Source organism: Orcinus orca, chromosome 8, assembly GCF_937001465.1.
Source record: "Orcinus orca chromosome 8, mOrcOrc1.1, whole genome shotgun sequence".
Classification (NCBI taxonomy): domain Eukaryota; kingdom Metazoa; phylum Chordata; class Mammalia; order Artiodactyla; family Delphinidae; genus Orcinus; species Orcinus orca.
Genome location: NC_064566.1, coordinates 84985299 through 85013031, shown reverse-complemented (window position 1 = coordinate 85013031; position 27733 = coordinate 84985299). Strand labels below are relative to the sequence as shown.

At 38.7% G+C, this 27733-nt stretch overlaps 2 protein-coding genes across 4 annotated transcripts in view; both read right to left on the bottom strand.

The window, feature by feature from the left end:
• Positions 1-27733, bottom strand: part of CUL5 (cullin 5) — a 96618-nt gene that overhangs the window by 61431 nt on the left and 7454 nt on the right. For all 3 annotated transcript variants that reach the window (XM_033410177.2, XM_033410178.2, XM_004282272.3), the window contains exons 2-3: positions 17471-17580; positions 660-759 (exon numbers count right to left, since the gene is read on the bottom strand). In XM_033410177.2, coding sequence (XP_033266068.1) covers positions 660-759; positions 17471-17580 — 210 coding nt within the window. The remainder of the gene's footprint in view (positions 1-659; positions 760-17470; positions 17581-27733) is intronic.
• LOC101272806 (mitofusin-1-like) lies at positions 5644-11531 on the bottom strand. Its single transcript, XM_012537607.3, is given in 3 exon segments — positions 5644-7672; positions 7674-8708; positions 8916-11531. Coding segments are annotated over 3 exon segments (2211 nt in total). The 5' UTR covers positions 9134-11531; the 3' UTR covers positions 5644-6714.

The window sequence follows — 27733 nt, the reverse complement described above, 5'->3', positions numbered from 1 at the left end:
TCCAAAGTGGTAAAGGATGCATTAGTGATGCCAGAGTTGATCTGAAATAATACTTTACCTCTGCATTAATTTTTCCCAAAAAACAAAGGTGTTAATAAAGACAAAAACAAACTAGCTCTTGCATAACTGACCTAATGCCTAAATGAGCTGTATCTTCATTTCAATAATATTAAACACTTATACATATCATCAACTCAAGAGTGCTGAATTTCAGCTCAGCAGCAGCAATGCAAAGGACAGTCCAAGAATTACAGTCGGAGAAGTATTGAGAATTGAAGAAAATTGCTGTCAGCTTGAAAAGAGTAAGTATTAATTGTGAGGAAAAAAATAATTTATGTGAACTGATGTGTGGCCAAAAAATAATGGTGGTGGGGATTTCTAAAGAATGTATTAAAAATGAAATTCTTTTTATAGCACATTTTAATTGAGGATAATAATATATTCTTTTGAAAGAAATGTCAGTGGGGGGGGGGGGAAAACAACAAATGACAATCATTTCATTAAAAAATTTATTTAGCCAAGTGTGTCAAAAGTTAATGTGAAAAAAAAAAAAGTTAATGTGATATTTTAAAATTACTTCAGGAAGCCCTACATTCAAAATCAGAAAATATGATATTCTCTGAGTAAAGTCTTAAATAATATATAGATGCAAAACTTACTGCCTGTGCTTGCTTAATAAACTCAAGAATATCTTCTTTTAAAGCCTGATGAATTTTTGCTGGGCCTTTATCATCCCAGAGACAGACTGCATGTACATCCCTGTAAAAATAAAGCAGGTAAACAAACATTAACACTGGAAAAAGAACAAAGAACTCTGTTCTGTTTCAATACAGTTTCCATGGACCATGGACACCCTTCCATGGACCATTCAAGGGTGCTTGAATCCATTCACATGAACCAAGCATTCTTTGTAAGCCATCTCATATATAAACATTTGCTTCTATTTTCTTTGTCATTGCTTTCCTTAAATCTTTGCCACTTACTGATTAAATTTTTAAATTATAAAAGGATCTCCCAATCAGATTCCCAAAGTTAAATACTATCAATATTTTCTTGTGCAAAGACAAGTATAAATCCTTTAATATATAACACAATATATATAAACTATCCTTTTTTAGAAAATTTGTAATTTAAATACCATTACAGCAAAATTCCTAGTTTCCCCCATACATTCATCACATTTACACATCAATTACCACTGTGCCTCCTTTATTTAAAATAAACAGAAACAAAAGCTCTTTAAACTATAAATCTGACATATTTTACCCAAAGATCATTCATTATAGAAATATATTTAATATTAATACATGTTCACAGAGAGAATTTTTTAATTACTATATTGTAGAGCAGGGAAACATAACAAAAGGATAGAGTCTTATACTGGGGATTCTTTTATTCAAAAAATGTTCCCCAGTACTTTATAGAGCTCCTACCATAAAAAATGTCAAAAAAACCAAAAAATATCTCTAGAATTGTAACATTATAACAATGGCCAAATAGTCTGTTTTACATTCAGATTCTTAGGGACATAATTATAATCTAAAGTTCTGTCTGCATATTAATTTGAACTTGCTTTCATCATTTGTTAAATTCGGCTTAATAGTGGTATCTGGACCAGAGCAGATGTAGTAAGCACACAAATATCTGTTAAATAACAAGATAATAGGTAACAGCTAACTGCTTACTATATGCCAAATACTATTCTGAGCTGTTTTAACTCACTTAACCTTCACAGCAACCCTGAAGTAGTACTATTTTATTGCCATTTTACAGATGGGGAAACTGAGGCAAAGAAAGGTTAAGTAACATTCCCAAGATTACCCAGCTAGTATATGGCAATTACACGGGCAATTGGGCTCTAGAGCCCACATCAAACCATTTCCCTTAATTTACTCTTGCACCCCTCTAATCCATCCAACAGTAGCTAAAGTGATCATCATAACACTCAAATTACATCTTACTGCCTCTATATTTCAAGTCCTCCAACGGTTTCCCATTGCTCTTTGAATAAAGTACAAAATGGTTAATTGACCCCTGTAATACCTCTGCAATCTCACCTCATGGCTAAAGAAATCTAGAGTCTAAAAGAAGAAACTGATACAAAAATAGATTGATTATATTTCAATGTTTACGACTACTAAGCCTATAAACGTAAGACGGTTTAGGAACCCAAGGAGAAGGAAAGGATGGAAGTGACTGGTAAAGAGAAAAAGGGAAGACTCCCTGGAAGAGTTGATTCCTAAGCTTATCTCAATGAACAAGTAGGATTTTGCCAGGCAAAAGAGGGTGGGGGAAGGATATTTTATGAAGTCACAATGTGAGTAAAGAACTATAGATCACTAGGGTGTATGCAGTGAACTATTAACAAATCAGTGTGGCTTGGCTGTCAAGTGTGAAGTGGGGAGTGATAAGCAAGAAACTGGGCAAACTAACCCTTTTATAATTCAATCACAGTCCTATTGTATCCATCAGCTAAATGTCTCTCCAATTTGGACATTTCCATCCATCACCACTACCACAGTCAAAATTACCATCATCTCTTACTTAATTTACTATAACACAAACTAGCATGTATTGACTGCTTATGATGTACCAAGCACTTCACACATATTGACCCATGCAGTGGTTTAGGTTTCCCAAAAAAGAGATGGGATCAGACATGCAAGAGAGATTGATTGAGGGTAATGCCTGTGAGGGACAATGGGAAGTGAGCTACAAGAAGCTGGGCAAAACATAAGCTCACAATGCTGGTCTGATCCCTGTAGGGAAGAGTAGGAAGGATGAAGGTTGGGTAGCAAGAGTCTTAGACTACACAGCAGTTCTAAGAAAGTTTGGTAAAGCTATTTAAGAGTTTTAGAGCAAAAGTCACCCATCAAAGGAGTTCCATACCTCCCCAAAATAGGATTACTCATACCCACTGCAGGTACATGTCAGAAGGGCTCAAACGTGACTTGAGTCTCATAAGGCAAGAGGGAATGGTGTTGAGTTGGGTACCCAGGAAAGAGTCAAACTTGTGATCAATACATCTTCTCCAGCTCCCTTTCCTCAACCTCCAGGTGCTCCTATATGTTGTTACATCATGGAAGAATATCTTCAATACATTCTTATTTGAAACACAATACTTCTCACCACCACACAATAGAACATGTCAAGTCTCCTGGTCAATTTTCATACACATTTTGAGGAATGTATTGTAATATACTTGAGGACTGTATGATGATAATACCCTTAAAGACCTCTATGTTCCTCTCCCTAATCCTACTCTCTCATCCATCCCCAGAAGTAACTAAGCCTGAAACTGTCATTTTATTTTCAAGTTTTACAACATACTATGAGGGTTTCTGAACGTTATAGAAATTATATCAAATAATTTTTTCAAATAATTTTTTTACTCAACACGTTTCTACTATTTACTCATATAGTTGGATGTACTTCTCGTTGATGCACTTTACCTTTTTTTTTTTTTTAAGATTTATTTATTTATTTATTTTTGGCTGTGTAGGCTCTTCGTTGCTGTGCACGGGCTTTCTCTAGTTGCGGTGAGTGGGGGCTACTCTTTGTTGCAGTGCGCGGGCTTCTCATTGCGGTGGCTTCTCTTTGTTGCTGAGCACGGGGTCTAGGTGCGTGGGCTTCAGTAGTTGTGGTTCACGGGCTCTAGAGCACAGGCTCAGTAGTTATGGCACACGGTCTCAGTTGCTCCGCGGCATGTGGATCTTCCCGGACCAGGGCTCGAACCCGTGTCCCTTGCATTGGCAAGCAGATTCTTAACCACTGCGCCACCAGGGAAGCCCATAACTAAGTGTTTTTAAAAAGAGACATGCTGTTAAGGGAAATTCTTTTTATTTATTTTTAATATTTATTTATGTATTTATTTATTTGGCTGCACCAGGTCTTAGTTGCAGCACACTGGATCGTCATTGCCATGTGCAGGATCTTCGATGTGGCATGTGGGATCTAGTTCCCTGACCAGGGTTCAAACCCAGGCCCCCTGAATTGGGAGCATGGAATCTTAACCACTGGACCACCAGGGAAGTCCCAGGGAATTCTTTTTATTTTATTTATTTATTTTTAAAATATTTTGTTTATTTGTTTATTTATTTATTTTGGCTGCGTTGGGTCTTCGTTGCTGCACACAGGCTTCTCGTTGCAGTGGCTTCTCCTGTTGTGGAGCACAGGCTCTAGGCGCACAGCTTCAGTAGTTGTGGCACACAGGCTCTAGAGTGCATGCTCAGTAGTTGTGGCACACAGGCTCAGTTGCTCCACAGCACGTGGGATCTTCCCGGAACAGGGCTCAAATCCGTGTACCCTGCATTGGCAGGCAGATTCTTAACAACTGCGCCAGCAGGGAAGTCCCCCAGGGAATTCTTTTTAAATACTTAACTATATTAGAAAAATCAAGTGGTTGGGGAGTGGGAGAATGATGAAGTAAAAACTTTTTAAAGGTTTCAAGAGGACAGACAGAAGGGATGAGAGAAGAAGAGGTAAGAAATATTCCAAAGTATTTCAACTTCCTCAAGTTAAACAGGAAGTAAAAGAGAAATAGTGTGACCCTGGTGCAAAAAATAGGTATTCTGGGGACTTCTCTGGTGGTCCAGTGGTAAAGAATCTGCCTTCCAGCGCAGGAGACGCAGGTTCAATCCCTGGTCGGGAAACTTAGATCCCACAAGCCGTATGGCACAGCCAAAAAAAATACAATTAATGGCTATGATTTATTAGGTAGAGATTCTTGCAACTCACAAAAATATAATTTTTTCCTAAGAGCACATGCATACATACAAAATTTTAAGAAGATAATTTTATAGGCTATTTCTCTGATTATAATCCATAAATAATTAAAAATTTCACTATCTAGAAATTTAAGCTCCTAGATAATGCATGGATTAAAGGAAAACAAAAAGAAAAATTACTAACAATCAAGAAAGAAATAAAGGGGCTTCCCTAGTGGCGCAGTGGTTAAGAATCCTCCTGCCAAAAAAAAAAAAAAAAGAATCCTCCTGCCAATGCAGGGGACACGGGTTCAAGCCCTGGTCCGGGAAGATCCCACATGCCACGGAGTAACTAAGCCCGTGTACCACAACTACTGAGCCTGTGCTCTAAAGCGCAAGAGCCATAACTACTGAGCCCACGTGATACAACTACTGAAGCCCGCGCACCCTAGAGCCCATGTGCCACAACTACGGAAGCCTGCACACTCTGGGGCCCACGTGCTGCAACTACTGAGCCTGCATGCCTAGAGCTATGCTCCACAACAAGAGAAGCCACTGTAACAAGAGACATCACGCCAATGAGAAGCCCACGCACCACAACGAAGAGTAGCCCATGCTCGCCACAACTAGAGATAACCCATGCACAGCAACAAAGATCCAACGCAGCCAAAAACTAAAGTAAAATTTTTTAAAAATAGAATCTGTAAGAAAGAAATAAAAAGGAAAACCCTGAATACCACAGAAACTATGGTGACAATAAAAGCAATATTAAGGAAAAAATGTGTAGCTTGAAAGCTTTCATTGTAAAGAAAAATATTAAAAAGAATTTTAAAATTAAGAATTCAATAAAAGAACTAAGAAATCAAAAGACAAAATAAATCGAAGAAACCAGGAAGAAAACACTAATAAGGAAGCAAATTATAAACATAGTAATAAACAAAAATGGAATAAATATTACTCTTTCCAAATAACAAATTTTTACCTTTTTTCTTTTCTCTATTCACAATTATTTTGTATTTCATTAATTTTGTCTTTTGTCTTTCCTCCTTTTACTTTCTTCAGGTTTACTTAGACCATGCATTTTTAGCTTTTTTTGTCTAATATACGCATCAAAGGCTATGAACTCCTTAGCATTTAAGCACTGCACAGTTGGATCCAATACGTTTTGATGTATCATATCAAAGTAATTTTTATAGCTTGATTATGTGAAAAGACCTATAAAGTGGATCAACTCCTTAATATGGATATTAAAGAAAATATGTAGGATTAGGGATTTAAAAAATGAGATATGACCACATATAAAATATAAGCATACTACTTACAATTCTATGGCAACAAATTTCTAAACCTAGAGGAAATTAAAATGAAGTGTGCAGATACTTTGTCTTATTCATTTTATTTTTATTTCTTTTACTGTTTTACATCAGTTTTAAAGGGAATAAGAGAGTAAAAACAGTATTATTTATTAGTGGTTTACACGTCTGCCAGAATGGCAAAAGTGATTGTAACCTGCATAAATAATACACTCAAGAACATTTCCACACTCCTTTGTGGTTAGAGCAATGCAGTTTATAAAACAAAAATGTGACTATTCCCGTTGAAGTAGGCATCAAAAATTCGTTTTGAGAAAGAAGATGAAAGGAGCATTCTCTAACTACTGGATGCCAGGAAGCAGAGTTTTTCAGAATCAAAAACAAAGAGAGCCCTAATTAAGAGAAAGGCCCCACCCCTCAGGGGTCACAGAGTTGGTTCTTTTGCTTTAAACTAATTCATCATTTTCACGTATCAAAGGATTTTTCTTTATCCAAAATTAAAACTAAAAGAGACATCACAACACTTTTCAGAAATGCAAACATCCTGAGATAGATCAATACCAGGATCTACTCAAGGATTTGCTATTTAGGTATAGTTAGTAGAATTCATATTTAAAGTCACTTCATAAAAATAACTGTCCCAATCTTCCAAGTTCCATTTTCTCCTATCATGATCACCAAAGCAATCTCTATTGTTAAGATTCTTCTTCATTGCCTGAATGTAGAAACTGCTTAGTAAAATTCTCCTGCTTGTTTTCAAGTTGAACAGCTTTATTTCTTAAGCACTTCGAATTGTTTTATATTTTCTCCAATTGATCTATTTCTTTGGAAAATCTAGCAATTTCCTCTTCTAGATGTCTTTGTGTAGTATCAACTTGTTGGCACAGGCAAGCAAAAGTGGTCGCCATTTCCTGTTGTACTTCATGGCTGCAGTTGGCACTTGTGAAGCTAACAATCATTTGCAGTTTTTCAGTTTCGTAATTCAGAAATTGCTGTTTAAAGGCTCTCTCCTTGGCACGGGTGGTCCAAGTCAGCCTTTCATAAAGATACAAAGCTCCATACATACTTAATGAAACAGATATGAGTTTCCAGCCTACAGTTTTCCAAATCACTCCTCCAACAACAATGATGCCCATAGAAGTTCTAGACGTAAGAGAAGCTAATGCTGTTATTAAGGTAACCATGAGTTCTTCCTGTGACGCTGGATTGGTAGGAGCAGTGGGAGTAGAAGCTAAAGATCTGGGAAGCTGAAAGATAGGCTCTGATAATCCTAGAAGCACCCGCTGAGCATTTGTAGGGCCCAAGAAACAATGGACAAGGGAAGACCAGCCCAAGGAAAAATGAAATACAATACCCTCTTGAAAATCTGAACATAACTTGTGGCAATTTAGGTCATAACTGAGATCAAATTTCTTGCAAGGAATCAGTGTATGTAGTTTATTCTGCATACCAGCTGGAAGTAATGGCTTCAGATTTCCAATAATTTCTTGCTGGGATTGAAGCATTGAAGCATTGACTTCATTGGTGCACTGATCAGCCAAATTTCTTCCCATTCCATCTTCTATGTGCTTATTTAACTCATTTTTATATACTTTCAATACACTTAGAGTAGGATGAAACTCAGAACAAAATTCATCAACAAAAACAGAGTCAACAAATTTCATCTGTCATTGCACATGAAACCTTATTTGCAACCTCCTCTGAAACCTCCCTGATTATTTTCTTAACATCCAATGTTAAAAGGTTCATCTGGTTTCGGAGAAAGTCCAGTCTACCAATTTGGTCTTCCCTCTCTTCTACTGAATAAACCCTTTTCTCTGCTGCTGCCACGTTTATTGAATCCATTATGTTTTTCACAGTTTCTAGTATCTGTTTAGCTCTGATAGTGTGCTGTTCAAACTTTGTTTTCACTGCTGACTGCAAGATACACTCCTCAAAGATTTGTTCAAAATTCTGAAACTCCTGTAATTTTGCCTGAAATCCTTCTGCAAGTGCCCCACCACCTTCTGGCATCCCCTGGGCTTTGTGCTTTCTAGCACTAAGAACTTGCTCTGCAGAAACAAAAAAGTTACGATTCCATGATTCTAAAGGATCCACAACTTTGAGCTCCTCCACCAAGAAATGTAGGCATCTTTCCATGAGCTGTCTGCATACATCTTCCATATATTCTGGCTCTGATGCAGAGGCATCCCAACGATTATTCAGAATAAAAATATTAGGCTTGGAAAGTCGTTCATTTACCTTGTGAAAAAACTGTTTTTAAGTGTTCATTAGAGTTGATTTGGAGTTTACAACCAAAACGAAGACATCAGCATCTAAGCAAAACTTACCAATCCAGCTATCCAGCTCTGTAGTGACATCTGTACCTGGACTATCCACTAAAACCAGGTCATCTCTCAAGAGGGCACATTTTGCCTTTGGCCAAAACACATGTACAAGACAGCCAGCTTTCAAGTCTTTGTTCATATGAAGGGCATGGGCCAGCTGCTTAACTGTCTTCACATTCTTTTTTTCATGTGACCCTTCTGTCATGAGACAGGCTTTATCTCCATCCGTCTCTTCAACACTCAGGAAGCAACTGGTTGTATGTCCAATTCCACTAGGGAGGACTTTATCCCACAACATGGCAATGATAACAGAGCTCTTCCCACTGCTTGTCCTGCCAAAAAATGCCACTTTCGGGGCTTCCCTAGTGGCACAGTGGTTGAGAGTCCGCCTGCCGATGCAGGGGACACGGGTTCGTGCCCCGGTCCGGGAGGATCCCACATGCCGTGGAGCGGCTGGGCCTGTGGGCCATGGCCGCTGAGCTTGCGCGTCCAGAGCCTGTGCTCCGCAACGGGAGAGGCCACAACAGTGAGAGGCCCGCATACCGCAAAAAAAAAAAAAAAAATGCCACTTTCATGTCTCCTCACCAATGATGGAAAGCTTATTTTTATACCTCTGTATTTCTATCAGATCATCCTCAGTAGCTACTCGGTCAAGTTCTGAATTCTTGTACGTTGCTTCAACAAAATGTGATCCTTCTGTAACAAACTCCAGTAACTGGTCAAAGAGTGCTGTAATTGCCTTCTTAGCCAGCACGAAGTGCTTCAGTGGAGAAGCAGTTTCTGCCATTATGCCTGTCCCGGCTCCGACTTGTCACCCAGCAACTGCAACTCAGCCACAGCCCTCAAGCTGCCTCATTCTCCCAAGAGAGGCTGGGAGACTGGGCTCTTATTCCCAATTTAAATGGAATGCTTCCAACATACTATTACTGGGATATTGCTGCTAGATTACTTACAGGTGATCTTTATCAGTTTAAAGAATATTTTCATTTTTCTGTTTTATTTTGGAAAGATTATCTCTGTTTTTTCTTCATCTACTGAGATGATCGATTTCAGATAAGATTTTGTCTTGTTCTATTTGTTTTCTGAGTTCAATTTTCATTTCATTATTTCCTCCACTTTTGCTGATTTCTCTCCTTAGCTTTTGAATTTTCCGTTCAAGTTTGTTTTATAACCCCACATGGTTGTGTGAGGATACTGAACTCAGTTCGGAGTGCTGTATTTGTTTTCTACTTCATAGTTGGTTTCTGTGGGACAATTTTTATAAGCTAAAATGTTTCAATTTGTACTTTTTTATGGTTTTGGATAGATGGTGTCTGCTTTTTTCTATTCATATTCATTTCATGGTCAGGATTCCCAGTTCAAGAGTACCTCCTTCAGTTTAGTTCAGTAAAGTTCAATTTCTTTAATGGTCAGTGTTGGTAATAGTGGAGAAAAGGGTATCTGTTTCATTTCTGCAGGATCCTTAAATCTTCTAAATACTTACTTGTCTGAAAACATGTTCATCTCGCCTTAAACATGATTGAAAACTTGACTAGGTACAGCATACTAAGTTCAAAATAATTTCCCTTTAAATATTTAAAGAAAACTGCGTCAGCCTCCTGCATTCAATTTGGCCAATGAAAAGAGTGTGGCCAGTCTGTTTCGCTTGAAAGGTAATTTTCCCTCCAACAATTAGATTATTTTCTTTATCCTTGGAATTCTGAAATTAAGGACATGTGTAGGCATGGTTTTTAGCACTTTCAATATGAAGATCTGGAGGGTTGGGGGGAGAGATACAAGATTTCAGCCCTGGGAAATTTTCTTCTTATCCTTTGGGGCTATATTCTCTCCTCTACTTTCTGTCCTTTCCTTCTGGAACCCCTTTTAAGTATAAGTTAGCCCAATTCTAAAGCTGTCCTAAATATGTCTTCATTTTTATTTAATTTTCCATACTTTGCTCTACATTCAGGGAGGACTCTTTGGTTTTATTTTTTGTATTACTAATTCAATCTTTTTTTATTTAGCTCTTTTATTTCAAAGGTCCTTATTTTGACTATTTCATTTTCAAAGTAGTCTCTTTCATTTTATTCCTCTCTAATGATATAACTGGAATGCTTTTTGAGCTATCTTCTAAACCTTGCATCATCTATTTCCTCTGAAGGTACAGTCTCTAGGATGGCCCCTAATGATCCTCGTCTCCTGGATGGCATTCATACCCATGTACAGTTCCCTCCTACAGTGTACAAAGCATTTGTCTGTGTGATCAACAGCATACAGAAGAAATGAAGGTCTATATATAAGATAGATAACTAATAAGAACCTGCTGTATAGTACAGGGAACTCTACTCAATACTCTAAAATGGTCTATATGGGAAAAGAATCTTTAAAAAAAATCGATATATGTATAACTGGTTCACTTTGCTGTACACCTGAAACTAACACAACATTGTAAATAAACTATACTCCAATTAAAAAAAAAAAGAAAAGAAATAATGGTTTGTAACTTCCAAAATTATGTTATAAAACACCATGACTTCTGTCTTGGGAACACTCTCTCTTGCTCTGGGGAAAGCAAGCTGCCACACAGTAAACAGCTTTATGGAGAGTTCTACACAGTGAGGAACTGAGCAGCTAGTGAAGAACTGAGGCCTGCCAACAATCACATGAGTAAGCTTTGAAGATCATTCACTCCTAGTTGAATATAGGCCTAGTTCTTTTGCCTAGAGCTTGACTGCAACTTCTTAAGAGATACTGAGCTAGAAAGACCCAATTAAGCTGCAACCAGATTCCAGACCTTCAGAAACTGTAAGATAATAAATGTTTGTTATTTTAAGCTGGTAATCTTCAGGGTAATTTGTTGTGTGGCAATAGATAACTAGAAATACAACAAAGAAAGTACGGGACTACTGTAATCATTCAGGCAAGAGAGTGGGGGGGAAAGACAGATGGGATGGAAAGAAATTCAAGAGGTACTTAAAAGTCTATGAAATCTAGTAATCAAGCGGATATGAAGGAGTAAAAAAACAGGAGGTTGATGGTAGCTTCCAGATTTTTGGTTTGAGACTATAAATAGATTTTCATCACTCTAAATATGGAGTACTTATGGAACTTAAGTATGCAGGAAACAATAGGTCACATGGGTATGGAAGTTTGGAGAATAATCTGGATTGCTTAAATAGATGAGAACTCAGGTAAAAGAATATGAAAAAAACAGAACTCTGAAGAATATGAAAAAAACAGAACTCTGAAGGAAACCAACACTTAACGGGCACAAAAGGGATGGATCAGCTTAGATGACTGAGATGAGGTAGACGAGATAGGAGAAAAAACAGGAGAAAGTGGTATCCTAAAAACCAGCTTAAGAACAAGAAAAACATTAAAAAAATTATTTGTAGTAAAGATGAATTTTCTTAAAAATAAAGTCTCACAAGTTGAAAATAATTTATTTTTAAATTTTAGCCAATTTCACAAACCAGAGTCAAACCAAACAACATGTATCTAAAGCAGCAGTTCTCAACTGAGGGAGGTACTGCCTCAGACATTTGGAAGTGAGAGCTTTTTTTCTTTCAGTAATGAGGGGTAGGGAGAGGAGTACACAGAAAGTATCCACTACTAGAGTTTATGAGGGTAAAGGCCAGAGGTGATAAACATGCCACAGTATGCAGAACAATCTCATAACCACCCAAAACACCAACAGTACCCCTGCTAAAAAATAATGATACAGGTTATGAGAAAAGGGCAACAAATAGTAAATGTAGTTTAATACCATAACATTATTTTAGTACCTTAGATTTAGAAAGATATAACTAACCTAAAGGTTATTAATTAATATGGCTAAATAGGCTAAAGTTTGGAAAGATTTTAATTAATGTAGGTCTTATAATTTTGGTGTGGCATGATAAGACATAAGGAATCCTTTAACTTAAAAGGATTACATATTGAGCAGCCTTGGGTAACTCCAAGGAGATCAAGCATTTTGAAAAACGATGTGCTGAGGCCACTAACTGTAGCAAGTACTATTTCTGCTTAGAAGTATACTTTAAGCAGGAAACACCATCACACTATGCTCCTTTTTCCAGTCAGGAATGCACAGAGAATAAGCATTACTCTACATGATAAACCATATTATTAACACAAACTGGCAAAAACAAAACAAAAAAAACCACCACATTCAATACGTTGTTCATAAAATACATTTAATCAAATAATTTAAGAAATATATACATATACATGAATGCTATGAAATTTTTAAAAGGTCTCAGCTGCTTCTTATTGAATTCTAATTTCTCAAAAGGCAGAATCATGGATATAAGTTAATATTATGCAACAAGTTCTATGTTATTTAGGATTAGACTATTTTCTTCCGTGATAAAGAAAAAAAATGAGCACAGCAGCCTAATGTGTATAGATTATTCAGTCATACATCTTCAACTCATTGATATAGTATTTTACTAGTGCACACACACACACAGAAATTATACTAAGTCTGAAACTACTATCCTTAGGAAGACATGGTTGCAAGGTTGGCCCTTGGCTGACATATAGGAACTTGGGTTTTGTGAGAGTTCTCACCATTTCCTGATAAGAATGGCTCACTGTGCCTAAACTGTTATGTAAAAAATCTGATTTATGTTCAACACTTGCTTTTTGTCTAGGATGTGGAATTTTGGTTCACGTCAGGCAGAAGCTGCCTTTGTGACCAGCTCTCTCAGTAAAAACCCTGGGTACTGAGTCTTTAAGAAGCTTCCCTGGGGACTTCCCTGGTGGTGCAGTGAATAAGACTCCACGCTCCCAAGGCAGGGGACCCAGGTTCGATCCCTGATCAGGGAGCTAGATCCCACATGCATGCCGCAACTAAGAGTTGCATGCCAAAACTAAGGAGCCAGCGTGCCACAACCAAGGAGCCTGCCTGCCACAACTAAGGAGGCTGCAAGCTGCAACTAAAACTGGGTGTAACCAAATAAATAAATATTAACAACAACAAAAAAAGAAGCTTCCCTGGTAGACAGCATTTCACATGTGTTGTCCCAATTAGTTGTTGGAGGAATTAAGTGGATATGTTCCACTGGGAGAAGATGCTTGGAAACTTGTACCTGGTTTCCCCTGGACTTTACCACATGCACCTTTGTTGCATTTTGCTTTGTACCCTTCACTGTAATAAATGATAGTCATGAATACAACTATATGCTGAGTCCTATGAGTCTTCCTAACAATCACTGAACCTGGGGGTGGTCTTAAGACCACTGACATGGTTGGTGTCAGACGTGGGATTCATTAAACATGGTGAAAGCACTGTTTGAGAAAAGGAAGGATTAAGTGGTAGTATCATGAACCTCTGCTACTTGCATGGCTATGAAATCAACCGTGGTATGAATCAGCAGCTGAGTTGCTATCTGCTGTGAGAAAGGTAAAAGTTACCTATGAAATTTGAAAATGACAGATCTAACCCCAAGAGAGTTGGCTCATTATATCTTCTAGCTGCTTTGGCCATGCTGACCCAAGTGAGGAGAGAAAAAGCCCAGTACGGATGAAGACTTTGGTTTTTGTTCTTGCCTCCAAATAAGAGGAGAAAAGGCCCAAAAGTTCTCAAACATAAGCTTTCGGGTGGACCAAAAATGTTAAATGTTTCTGCTGGTCTCTCCTCCAAGCAGGAGGAATTAATAGTTACATTAGGTCGCAGGGCTGGAGAAAGTTTTAGATAACCAAGGGAGAAGAAACTATTCCAGGTGTTTCTTCAGCCTAACTACTGCTGCTTCAGCAACCTCTCCATGCCTCCCACATTCCGGTCAGGATCTCCCAGCAACTGTAATGTTAATATTGCAAATGCTAAATTTATTGCTAGGAGTTTGAATAAATCTGTAATAAGAAAAAAGAGGCAGGGAAAGTTTTAAAGATGGCTTTGTATTCTTTGGCTATTGTACCTGGATGTATGATAAATAAAGATATAAAATATTATATGCTTGTACTTTCATAGATGCTAGAGGGATCACATCAATCAGGAAAAGTTGCAAAATAGAAAGTTAGTGACAGACTTCCCTGGTGGCGCAGTGGTTAAGAATCCACCTGCCAATGCAGGGGACACGGGTTTCAGCCCTGATTCGGGAAGATTCCACATGCTGCAGAGCAACTAAGCCCATGCGCCACAACTACTGAGCCTGCGCTCTAGAGCCTGAGAGCCACAACTACTGAAGCCTGCACGTCTAGAGCCCAAGCTCCGCAACAAGAGAAGCCACTACAAGGAGAAGCCCGCACACCACAATGAAGAGTAGCCCCCGCTCGCCTCAATGAAGACCCAACGCAGCCAAAAATAAAATGTAAATAAATAAATTTTTTTAAAAAAGTTACTGAGACACAATTTCCTTGCTTTTTACTGCTGGTGAAAGGATTAGAATTTGAACTGTTTGAGTATTGGAAACAGAATAAATAAATCTCCATTATTATTTCTACTTATAATAATAAGTATTTCTATAATAATAATATTATAGAAATAATAATAATATTATTATTTCTACTTATTACCATCTCAGAGAAAAGGGAGACAACATGAAAACATAAGAAATTTCCAAATAGATATACACTTCTGGAGTTTTAAAAAGCAGTTTTTAGTTGCTACTGAGCTCTTGTGAAATCAGATGTCTGACCCTGAAAGGCTGATGATTTTCCAGCATGATGTGCATATTACTGAGTGGATTAATCTAAACTCTAAGACTGACAAAATAAAAGTGGATTAGAAAAGTCTTGTCACTTGGACTTAGAACACGACTGGTCTGCAGCATCTTGGCTTTGCCACTGCTCGAGAAAAGTCACTGGCTTTTTTGGAATCCTGAATTCACAAATCCTAATTGCTTGGATCTAACTCTAAGCTGAAACCTGATATTGTCTGACATTGGGCTATTTAAACCCCAACACAAGCTGTGCTGAACTAAAGCAGGCATATGCTCAGTGAACAGGACATTGACTTGTGGACTGTTGAAGATTTAAGACACCCTCTGTGAAGCCATAAACTGAAAACGTCATGGATTCTGGCTGGAAGATCTAAATCACTTGCAGATGCCCACAGAAAAGGACTCATTCTCTGACGGGGCCATCTGAAATCAAGCTGCTGATAGCCTCTGTATCAGATATACAGACCTAAAGTGCATTCCTAACTTGTGGTTACTGCTAAAAGCTGCAAGTTGGAAGAAAGCATACTCGCTCCTTACAGACTGGATTCATGATCCCCTCTCGGTGATATTTCACTGCTACGGACTTGTGTCCAGCTTTCCGGATTAGTTGCAGTTTTCAACAATGAATTAATAACCTGATTTTTTTTCCCTCACCTTCGCATCACCCTTCCTTGCACACACACCTTAGTAAGGCAACTTCATTATTAAACACAGCTATCTCCAGAAAGGAATTGATCTTTTCCAGGCTGCTCACTAGGTAAATGGTCAGGACAAAAGGGGTGGGGGTGTGATGTAAACTTATTATGAAAATTTTTGAAAATTTGGGATTTCATCCAGACCAATTCCTAAACATATGTCTTTCTAGTTAAGTTGTATAAAAACGTTTTTCTGTAAAAATGTTTTTGTTCCTCCTCCAGGTCTGGGTGATTGGGAAAAAAATGAAAAGCTTTCATTACTGAATGGGACACACTGATTTTATAAGGGAGAAAAAATAAAACTCAGCACCTGGTGAGGCACCAGGGAGAAGGACATGAATGATTTTTGTATTTCATAAGTATTCTTGAAAGCTTTCCCAGCTCCTGGTGTTGGCTTTCCATGCTGTTGTTAGTGCTTTGAATTCAAACTGAATGCTGAACTTCAATCACACCTAGCAGTACTCTGAGACGGCTGCAAGCAGCCCCAATTCCTACACCTTCCACAAAGAACACCTCTAAATGTCATCCACACTATGAAGCAAATGAAATGGTGTCGTGGATAAACAAACTGTTTGGAACTAATTGGCTTCAGGTAGTCCGTCTGAAAACAAGGCCTGAACTGAATTAAATGAACTAGACTGAGAACTCTAAAGTGAAAGGCCCCATGGGAGGACACAGTGAGGGCCCTGTTAACCCATACTATCTAATTTATGCCTTGCTTGGAGTACCCTAAAAAAGTGCAAACTCTTTGTTTCCAGGGGTACCATGTGGGTCCTCTGAAATTATACTTCTTTTTGTATGTACCCCATCATGACACTGCTTCAACCCTGGAAAATTTTCAGGTCGAATTCAACTGTATGGCCATAGTTGTGCTGTGCCTGAATTGATGCCTCAGGCCATGTAAAAGGTCCATACAGAAACTGAAGGAGAAAGCCACCTGCTTTTCTAAGATAAACCTCATGGTTGGCGGGATTTATTTTAACTAACTAAATTTAGGCCCTCTAAAAGGCATAACTGAGATCAATACTACAAGTTGGTCTTACCTTGCTGCACATGGGGGTGGGGATGGGGGCAGGGGTGGTGTCCTACTGGTAATAGTTTTGCTGTAAAGACATTCTGGCCAAAGGCTAAGAGTTAACATAACAGATCTGAGACTGTATTCCTTAGAAAAGCCTGTTTGGCTGGGATCTGAGAACTTGAATGTTTGACAGTTTCCTACACTGATAGAAAATTTTCCTGAAATGATGAGAATGGCTCACTGTGCCTAACCTGTTTGTACAAACAACATGGTTTACACTGAACACCGCTCTTTCTGAGAGTCTAGAATTTTGGTACATGCCAGGCAGAGGCTGCCTATGTGAGCAGCCCCCAATAAAAACCCTGGGTACTGAGTCTCCAAAGAGCTTCTTGGTGACAGCATATCACATATGTTGTCAATCTTGTTGCTGGGGAAATTAAATGCATCCTGTGTGACTCGACTGGGAGAATACTCTTGGAAGTTTGTGCCTGTTCCCCAGACTTGACCCCATATACCTTTCTCTTTGCTAATTTTGCTTTGTATCCTTTAGCTGTAATAAATCATAGCTGTGAGTATGACTTTATGTTCAGTCCTACGAGTCCTCCGAGCAAACCACTGAACCTAGGGGTGGTCTTGGGGACCCCCAACACAATCAGTAATAATTTCAAACAGGTAAACAGTCCAATCTGGAGCCAATATTCCATTTGAATATAGCCACCAAATTTTCCTTTATGTTATCAAAAAGGTAGAATGAATGGATTACTTACGAAAACAGATCAAACCACTGCTGTTTTGTAACAGATTCCTGGCGTAAAAGCTTCAAAACAATTGGACGCATGAAGTCCCATTTGTCTTCAAACTGAAGAGAACCTTTATTCTTAAAAAAAAAAAAAAAAAGTAATTTAAGTGCAGTTAAATAAGCGTCTGTTATTTTTATCTCATAAGAGACAACTAAAGAAATTCAAAAGAACCAATTTTCCATCAAGGAATCCCTATAACTTAATCTGGTATCAAAGAATCACAGGAAGACAACCATAAAAGAAAAAAGACAGTTATGTGAAAGTGTGTAGCAAAGAATTTGGTCTTGTCCAAAGAGCGGTCTGCCCTTTGCCCTTGGCTTCTAGTAGGTAATATCCTTGGGCCCTAAGAATGTTATATCTGATAAGAGAGTCTTTGTTAGCCTGGGGCCTTGGGTCATACTGGATAACCTAACAATGTGATTCAGGGAGGGGACTGGCAAACTCATATAGTCTTAGGGAGCAGGTCAATCCAGAAATAGCAACAGTGTGACTCAGGGTAAGGGGTTTGGGTCAATCAAGCTGGAGATTGAGATTATCCACATGAGCAATGCCTACATGATGAAGCCTTAATAAAAATTCTGGACACCAAAGGTTGTGTGAGCTTCCCTGGCTGGCAGTACTTATGTGCCCTGTCATTTAATGAGGAAAGGAGAGAAATGGTGACCTGACAACACCAGAGAGGACAAGGGAAGCTCTGTGTTTGACCCTCCTGGACACTGTTTCTTCCTTTAGCTGATCTTAATCTGTATCCTTTCCCTTAATAAACCATAACCATGAGCAAAGCAGTTTTTCAGTTAAGATCTATGAATATTTCTAACAAATTATTGAACCTCAGGGTTTTGGGAACCTCCCAAATTTGCAGCTGATGTCAGAAGTGAGGGTGATCTTGTGTGTAGAGACTGTGCCCTAAACTCTTCACAAAAAGTATATCAAAAATCCATATAAACTCTGAAAGTTGAGGAAGAAAAAAAACCAGAAAGATACTCATCTCATTTTATAATGCTAACAAAACCCTGATACCAAACTGGTGAGGAGAGAACAAGAAATGGTAACTGTAGACCAATCTAATTAGAACATATAGATGCAAAAGTTTTAAAAAATATTAGTAAATTAAACAAATAATACCTCATAATCATGCATGTTTATTTCAGTGATGTGAAAGTGATTCGATATTAAGGGGAAAAAATCAATTCATTACTAAAAAGAGAAGGGGGGCACCCCACATGTGTTACTCATGAGTACTGTTCCTTTTCAAGTTAGGTATGGCCATGTGACTTGCTTTGATCAATAAATTTCAACAAAAATCGTTAATTTTCTAATACAGCAGCACCAAACACCCCTATGAATCACATTATTGTTTTCACCATACAATTGTTGAGAATGTTGTTCACTCGTATGAGATAAGATCCATGTACTGATGTAATGTTCGAACTCCCTGAAATTATATTCCAGAAGCAGTTTCTAAACATATGGTCTAACAAGAACCTACGTCAGGATCACCTAGGATGGTGCTTACACATACCTTTATAAAACCTACCACACGCTGGCTGGATCAGAATCTCTTGAGATGAGTCCAGAATTTATATGTTTAGCAAATTCACAATAAAACTACATAAAAATGTTACAGGGTCTATGACCCCAAAAAGGTTAAGAACCACTGACTAACATTAAACTCTTGTGAAAGCAAATGATACTTCTTACATCTACAAACACAGCTGATCCTAAAAGTTACTGTACTTTCTTGCCCCAGGTACCTACTTTTATCACAAAGTATTCTTATTATAGGGACCCATGGGAGATACTCAAAATTTAGTACTGGGATTAACTGTGCTTCTCCCTTGAAAAACTAGTTTGTTTTTACCTTATGAACTTAAGTGAATCATGTAGGTAACTTTGCTTTCCTTAGTGCTGGCTAAAGAGAATTCAGTCAGATTTGAGATCCCATGGTATATACTTCGTGTACTAATCATGGCTGGCTACACTTTTTCTGTTAATATCTTCCTATAACCATCATTTCTTCATTTACTCTTCCCTCTGAGAAAAGGGTGTGCAAATAAACAAATATGGAAGAACCACAGAAAGGACATGCAAATCTTTTCTTGACTATGACATGGAGAAACATAATACCCTCTTAATAAGAGAATATTTTATAATGTCAAATAGGTCTACTTCCATAAGTGATTCTGGCAACTTACAAAATTAAACTTAGTGTAAATCCTGCAATTAAAAATAAAAAACGGGGCTTCCCTGGTGGCACAGTGGTTAAGAATCTGCCTGCCAATGCAAGGGACATAGGTTCAAGCCCTGGTCCAGGAAGATCCCACATGCCGCAGAGCAACTAAGCCCGTGCGCCACAACTACTGAGCCTGCGTTCTAAAGCCTGTGAGCCACGACTACTGAAGCAAGCCCACACGCCTAGACCCCATCCTCCGCAGCAAGAGAGGTCACCACAATGAGAAGCCCGCATGCCACAACGAAGAGTAGCCCCCACTTGCTGCAACTAGAGAAAGCCCTCGCGCAGCAACAAAGACCCAGCACTGCCAAAAATAAATAAATAAATTTATTTTTAAAAAAATAAAAAATAGGGGCTTCCCTGGTGGCGCAGTGGTTGAGAGTCCGCCTGCTGATGCAGGGGACACGGGTTCATGCCCTGGTCTGGGAAGATCCCAAATGCCGCGGAGCGGCTAGGCCCGTGAGCCATGGCCGCTGAGCCTACGCGTCCAGAGCCTGTGCTCCGCAATGGGAGAGGCCGCAACAGTGAGAGACCTAAATAAATAAATAAATAATCAAAAAGGTACAGAAGACTAAACAGGTATGAGATAAATACTGGTTAGGCTCTGAAATCTATCAGCTATGGTAAAATGACAGGAAACACTGTCTCTTATTTGATGAAACATACAAGATTAACTACAGAAACATTTTCCTCTAATACTCAGTTAAAGGAGAAACTAAATAATTGAATTTTTCCTGTTAAGCTTTTATAATAGATTCCAAAAACGATGTTCAAGCAGTTCTTTGACCTATTCTCTGTTAAAATGAAAAGCATATAATTAAATCAAAACTAAGCAGCAGGACACCAAACCTACTATCTACAAAAGATATTAATAGGCGAAGACACCTTCAAATTACAAACCCTGATTTATGAATTTTTCCAATGGCTAACTAACGGCTGCCTCATCTTTACTGATGTGCTACAAGTCTCTTCTGCTTAAGTCTTTCATTACCACTCAGAATAGCTAATAAGTCTAAGATTATCTCACCCACTGGCTCTCTTTCACCAATAGGATTTCAACATTTGCCATATCCTTGTCCCTCTATCCTTCACTTTTTACAGCACAACTAATTCCCTCAGAGGCACTCTTCTTCTCAAACACACAGATGGGCCATGGGGAAGCTGATGGGAGATTGACCATGGGGGATAACTGGGAGAAGACTATTCCAGGCAGAGGAAGCAGCCATTGCAAAGACCCTACGGTAGAAGCATGCCTGATGTATTCAAAGTAGAGCAAAATAAGGACAGAGGAGAGAGTGGATGAGGTCAGGGAAGCAACGTAGGGCCGGATCTTGTAGGGCCTTGCCATTGTAAAAAGTTTGGCTTCTACCATAAGTGAGATAGGGAACCATTAAAAAATTCTGAGCAAGAAGTGACACGATCTGACTTATATTTTTAAATCTTCCTGATTGCTATGCTGAGAATACATTAAAGGGGCAAGTGTTAAACCTGAGTGTAGGAGGCAAGGTTAGAAATAATAGTGACATGGACCAGGGTGGTAGTGAGTAGTAATTAGATTTTATATGTTTTAAAGGTAGTGCTAACAAGATTTCCTGACAGCAGGCATCTGGGATGAGAGAAAGGAATAAAGCCTGACTCTAAGGTTTTTGTCTAGTAAAGTTAATTTGTATATTGGAACAGCAAAACAGAGGCCACCCCATTGGCTCAGCCCACATCAAAAATCTAAACTTAAATCAGCCTGCACATATGGGAAACACCTCACTGTCAAGGAAACATAACACCAATCACAATCCTCTAACTCAGTTTTAGCTAGCTAACCTTACCTAAAAAATAGGACCTGCTTACCTTATAAGGAAATCCCTGACCTCCTAGCCAATCATGCCTTATTTCTGTATTGCCTCTTCTAACATTCTATATATAAAACTCGCTCGGACTTCCCTGGCGGCGCAGTGGTTAAGAATCCGCCTGCCAATGCAGGGGACACGTGTTTGAGCCCTGGTCCGGGAAGATCCCACATGCCACGGAGCAATTAAGCCCATGTGCCACAACTACTGAGCCCGCGTGCCTCGAGCCCGTGCTCCGCAATAAAAGAAGCCACCGCAATGAGAAGCCCACGCACCGCAATGAAGAGTAGCTCCCTGGGCTTCCCTGGTGGCGCAGTGGTTGGGAGTCCGCCTGCCGATGCAGGGGACACGGGTTCGTGCCCCGATCCGGGAGGATCCCGCGTGCCGCAGAGCGGCTGGGCCCGTGAGCCATGGCCGCTGGGCCTGCGCGTCCGGAGCCTGTGCTCCGCAACGGAAGAGGCCACAACAGTGAGAGGCCCCCGTACTGCAAAAAAAAAAAAAAAAAAGGAGCACAGAAACAGCATGATAACTGATAGGGTAAGAGGGAATCCCATCTAGATGGAATACAGTATGTTTGTATACTGATAAGTATGTTCCAAGATATAATACTGATGATGTAGGAGAAAAGAAGGAAATTGTTGGAGAATTTTAAATGCCCTGGACAGGCAAAAGGGAATGGAATCTAATGCACAGATGGAGGAAGTGACTATATGCTAAGAGAAGGCAAAGTACATGGTACGTGCAGATGTGGGTAGGAGGGTAGATGTGGCACCACACCACTGTGAGAAGTTCCTTTTCGATTGCTTCAGCTTCTTAGTGATATGGAAATAAGGAAAATGCCGTGGAAGATGGGGGAGGAGGTGCCAAAATTTTGAGAGAAAAGATGTGAAACAGACATCTAGGAAAGTGGAAGAATAAATGACTATGGAAGTACAGTGTGACTGGGCTCAATTATAGTTTGTGGTCATGAATTTAAAGTGAAAATAGCATGTGTGTATCTTTTTCTCCTGCAACATTCAACTGCATAGATGGCACTAAAAGGTGAAGAGGTGGATCCAGGGTTGTGGTTTTCCCCAGTGAAACAAGAGAGGAGCAAAGGAGTCAAAAGTGTATTCCAGGAAGAGATTATAATGATTGAACAGAGAATTTATGCTGGGTAAGGGGAAGAGAAAGGACAACAGGATGATGAAAGACAGAGCCCTCTGCTTCCAACCAGGATAGAATAACAGGTGCCAGATTTCTCCTCCTGCTTGAACAACTGGAAAACCAAAGGGGAGTACAGGACAGTGTTTCCTGAGAAAAGATAAACAAATGAGGTGAGCCCTACAAATGCCCAAGCATACTGCCTAGAGTTTCCAGGACTGAGCATAAGCAGAAGGACCCCAAACAGCCTGGTGGTTTCACTAAGTTTAGGAGACAAGAGTTCAGAGTTTGGGGAGGCCAAGGTGATGAAAATGCGTGGCACAGAGTATCAGAAAAAAGGGAACTGCACACACAGGGAGCTCTGGAGATATGTAGAGGACTCCACTCAAGCCTCTGACTATTAAATATTGACCTATACATGTGAGTGAGAAAACTCTCAGAGACTGGGGAAATAATCATTTGAAAGGAGTAGACAAAACAATCACCAGAGTCCACACAGGGCTTAGTAATAGTTCACGTTCTGCCAGCCAGAGTGGAAACACTCCTTAATATGCTAGGCATCTGGCAGTCTTCAGAAAGGTATTGCATCTATAATGACACCAAAGTAGCCGTACCTTCGGTGCTGTTTGGACCCACTCTAACTTTAAAAGCAAGCTTCAGAAGGATCAAACTGATTCCAAGTAACTTAACTGTGTCACAGCCAAAATATTTAAAGGAAATTTTAAAAATCCAGCCCCTAAAACATAAAACACACGTCTGGCATCCAATCAAAACTTATCAAGCAGGCAAAGAAGCAGGAAAATATAAACTCACCATCAAGAGAAAAACCAAACAAAGGAAACTGACCCAGAAATGACGTGGATGATAGTTTTAGTAGACAATGATGTTAAACTAGCTATTATGAATACACTCCACACATTTAAGAAAATAGCAGAAAGCATGAACATCACAGAAACAAAAGTTGTTTAAAAACAAGTATTAGGGAGGGATAAATTAGGAGTTCGGGATTAACACATACACACTACTATAAATAAAACAGATAACCAACAAAGACCTACTTTATAGTACAGGTAACTATACTCCATATTTTGTAATAACCTATAAGGGAAAAGAATCTGGAAAAGAATATATATAACTGAATCATTGTGCTGTACACCTGAAACTAAAGCAACATTACAAATCAACTATATGTCAATAAATAAATAAATAAAATTAAAAATAAAAAGAATATCAGTGAGCTGTGAGACAACCTCAAATGACCTCATCTACATATAACAGGAATCTTGGGATTCAGAGAATATCTGAAGAAATAAAGGCTAAAATGTTTCCTAATTTGATGAAAACTATAAACCCAGAGATTTCAGACATTAAACAATGAGGCAGAATCAATGAATTGGAGACCATAGTGGAGCTGGATGATCAGAATAAAAGCACTAGAATGAGTTAGAAAAACAGGAGAGGGTAATCAGAGTAGGATGCTTGAAACTGGAATGATAAAAAATTTCTGATTACATTTTTGCTTAATTATTCCACTGCAAGACTTTCTACTATTTCTTTCATTACAAATATATGGCATTTGGCTAATTCGGGGTTATAGAAACCAATAAATTTTGTACATGTGATAAATGTGGTACAAAAGAGCATTTCCTTTTATCTTTAAATAGTTTCCTTTACATTTCCAAGGGTAGTTCAAACATTTGAGATCTGTGATAAAATGAGTTCAGCTATTTATACCCTCTATTATTTAACTTCAGTATAGATCACTCCATCACTTTTATCGTTTTACCTTATAACATCTGATTGCCAATTATGTGTCAGGTTCTATTCTAAATATATACCTACAAATATTAATTTATTTAATCTTTACAACTACCCTATGTGTTAGGTGACATTATTATCATTTAAGAGGTGAAAAAACTGTACACTGTAATTAGGTTAGGTTACTTCCCTAAGGTTACAAGCAGTAAGTGGCAGGGCAAGGGGTCAAATCCAAGCAGTTTAGTTCTGTTACAGCCACATTCTTAAATACTCCCTGGACCTTTCCTGGAAGAGGAATGGTAGGACTTCTAACCTATGGGCCAGATCCAGCCCTTGGCTTCACCTCATCAGGCTTATAAACTGAAGGAAAAAAAAAATCTATGATTATAAAAATTTAGTGGCAATTATCTAGAAGCCATAAGGTGGAAGCATCACTACATAAAAGACATATTTCTCTTTAAACATAGTGGGGGAGTGGGAGGACACATTTTTCCACTGAAATGAAAAATTTCACATTCCACTTCCCTTTAAAACTTTTAGGTTTCTTTTGACCCATAAATGAGTCAAAAAAAAAAGCTTTTAGAATTCTTTTATAGAGGTAAAAAAAATTTTTTAACAAATTCTGACAATGCTTGTACTTTTAAAAACCCAAACAACTAATTTTAAGGACAAAAAATAACTACTAATGAAAGAGTTTGAACTTATTTTGGGGGTGGGATTCTTAATCATTCATTACTACACTTATTCATTCAACAAACATCTGACTACCTGCTGTACATGAAGAATTATGCTAGTCACTGGGACACATAAATGAAAGGTCCTCAAGTAATTCACTTTCCAGTACAGTATTTCTTAAATTGTGGATAATGGACACGTGCTTGCTCTGCCTGTTGGATAATACAACATGGCTCTCAGATTTCTGACTTGAATGAATGGCTGGTGGAATCACTGACCATAGAAAAAAAATGCCAGGCGAATAATGCATTTGAGTTGGATGGTTTATAAGAGGTGATGCATTTTGGATGTACTGTCCAATAAAAGCAAATGTTGAAGTTGTAACTCTTGGGGTTCATTTCTTTTTCCCTGCGTTCTCCCTTCTTCTTTCCTTATTTTAAATAAGGTAAAAGCTTACCTACTACTGAATTGCTTTTTACTTAATGTAAAACCCCGAGGGCTGAGGGGAAAAAAAAAAGTGTAGGAACTTCCCTGGTGGTCCAGTGGTTAAGACTCTAAGCTCCCCATGCAGGGGGCCTGGGCTTGATCCCTGGTCAGGGAACTAGATCCCACATGCATGCTGCAACTAAGAGTCCACATGCCACAACTAAAAAGATCCTGCATGCCACGACGAAGATCCCACGAGACACAATTAAGACCCAGCGAAGCCAAAATAAATAAATAAATATTAAAAAAAAAAATCAGTGTAAAGTTTCTCACAAACAATTAGGAGAGGATAAAAACGGTAAAGAAAAATTAAAAGAAAAACAGGTGAACAAAGGTTCAGCTCCCTTTCCCTGCTCTAATCAGTACAAAGAAATCAGGATCTCTTAATATAACATGTTGGTTGCCCAGACCCAAATAAACTACATTCAGCTTTACCTGAAAAATATTCCCTAGTAGAAGTATCAGTTCTAAAACAATTTTGACAGTAAAGTCCCACAATCTCTTATTTATAGCCCTGGTGGTTGTTTCAAAGATAAACAAACGTGCACTAGGAAGAAGGTAAATTACAGAAAAAAAATAATTTTTTGTAATATATTGGAGTGGAGGGAGGTGTTATAGGCCAGTAATGAAAGATGCTATATAGATCTTTCTAGAATATATCATTGATTTAAAAATCTGCACACCTCCCACTGAAATTCAAAACTGCTTTTTCAAGCAATGAATTCATCTACAACAATTCCATGTTACCTGATCCCAAGAAAGAGTAGAGGTATAACTGCTTATGTATAAATATAAAATTTGGTACTATGTTAAAAAATAGGAGTGCTTAAATAAACACATGAGAAACAGAAAACCCTACTGGCTTGCAAAATGTTTTAAAAGTAATAGAGGGCTTCCCTGGTGGCGCAGTGGTTGAGGGTCCGCCTGCTGATGCAGGGGGCATGGGTTCATGCCCCGGTCCAGGAGGATCCCACATGCCGTGGAGCGGCTGGGCCCGTGAGCCATGGTCGCTGAGCCTGCGCGTCCGGAGCCTGTGCTCCGCAATGGGAGAGGCCACAACAGTGAGAGGCCCGTGTACCACAAAAAACAAAAAACAAAAACCACATTTGCAATCCCCATTAAACAAAAGAACCACAAAACTACAGTATATATTCGAATACTGGCAATTCTCAATATGTTCCAGCCACACCACCCTTTTAAAGGTGTTACTCAAATATGCCAAGCTCACCACTGCACCTCAGACCTTTGCCTAGAAAGCAAATCATTTGGGTCTTAGTGTTACTGTCACCTCAGAGAAGCCTTCCCAAGTCAACTTAAGAAGAATGTCATTCCCTTTTCCTTTCTGCAGATCCAGAGCCAAGGTCTTGAGCAGGTAGGACAGTTACTTTGATTGGCTATGAGAATGAAATTTTAATTCAGACTAAACAGTACTTTTTTAAATTTTTGGCTGCACCGCTCGGCTTGCAGGATCTTAGTTCCCCAGCCAGGGATCGAACCCGAGCCCCCCCGCAGTGGAAGTATGGAGTCCTAACCTCTGGACCTCCAGGAAATTCCCTAAACAGTACTTAAAAAAAAAAAAAACGGAAAACTATGGGATCTGGCTGAAATGTCATCAAATAGCAGGGAAGGAAAATTCAACAGAACATAATTGAAAGCTGTATTTAGGGGAAAAAATTATTTTCTGCTGTAAATAAGTAAGTAAAATAGTGGCACCATCTTCTGAGCACTCTTGATTATACTGTTTTCATCACAGACCTCATTACTATAAAAACTTCCCAATGTGTTAACTTATTTCTCTGGTGTTAGTACTTATGCATTAGCATATAAGCTCCAAACACTAGGGACCTTGTCTGTCTTATTCACTGCTGTATCACTGACACTTAGAATAGGATTCAGCACAGAGTGGATACTAATGTATCTGTGGAATGAACAAGCCCAGTTATACAGATCAAATATCCTTGATGTTACTTACTTCTATGTACTCCATGTATAATGACCAACGTTTTAACCTCAGCTGTAACTTGTTTACTTGTTTACAGAGCCTATAAGGCACCAATTTACTCTATCACTATACCAAGGCAAGAGTCATGA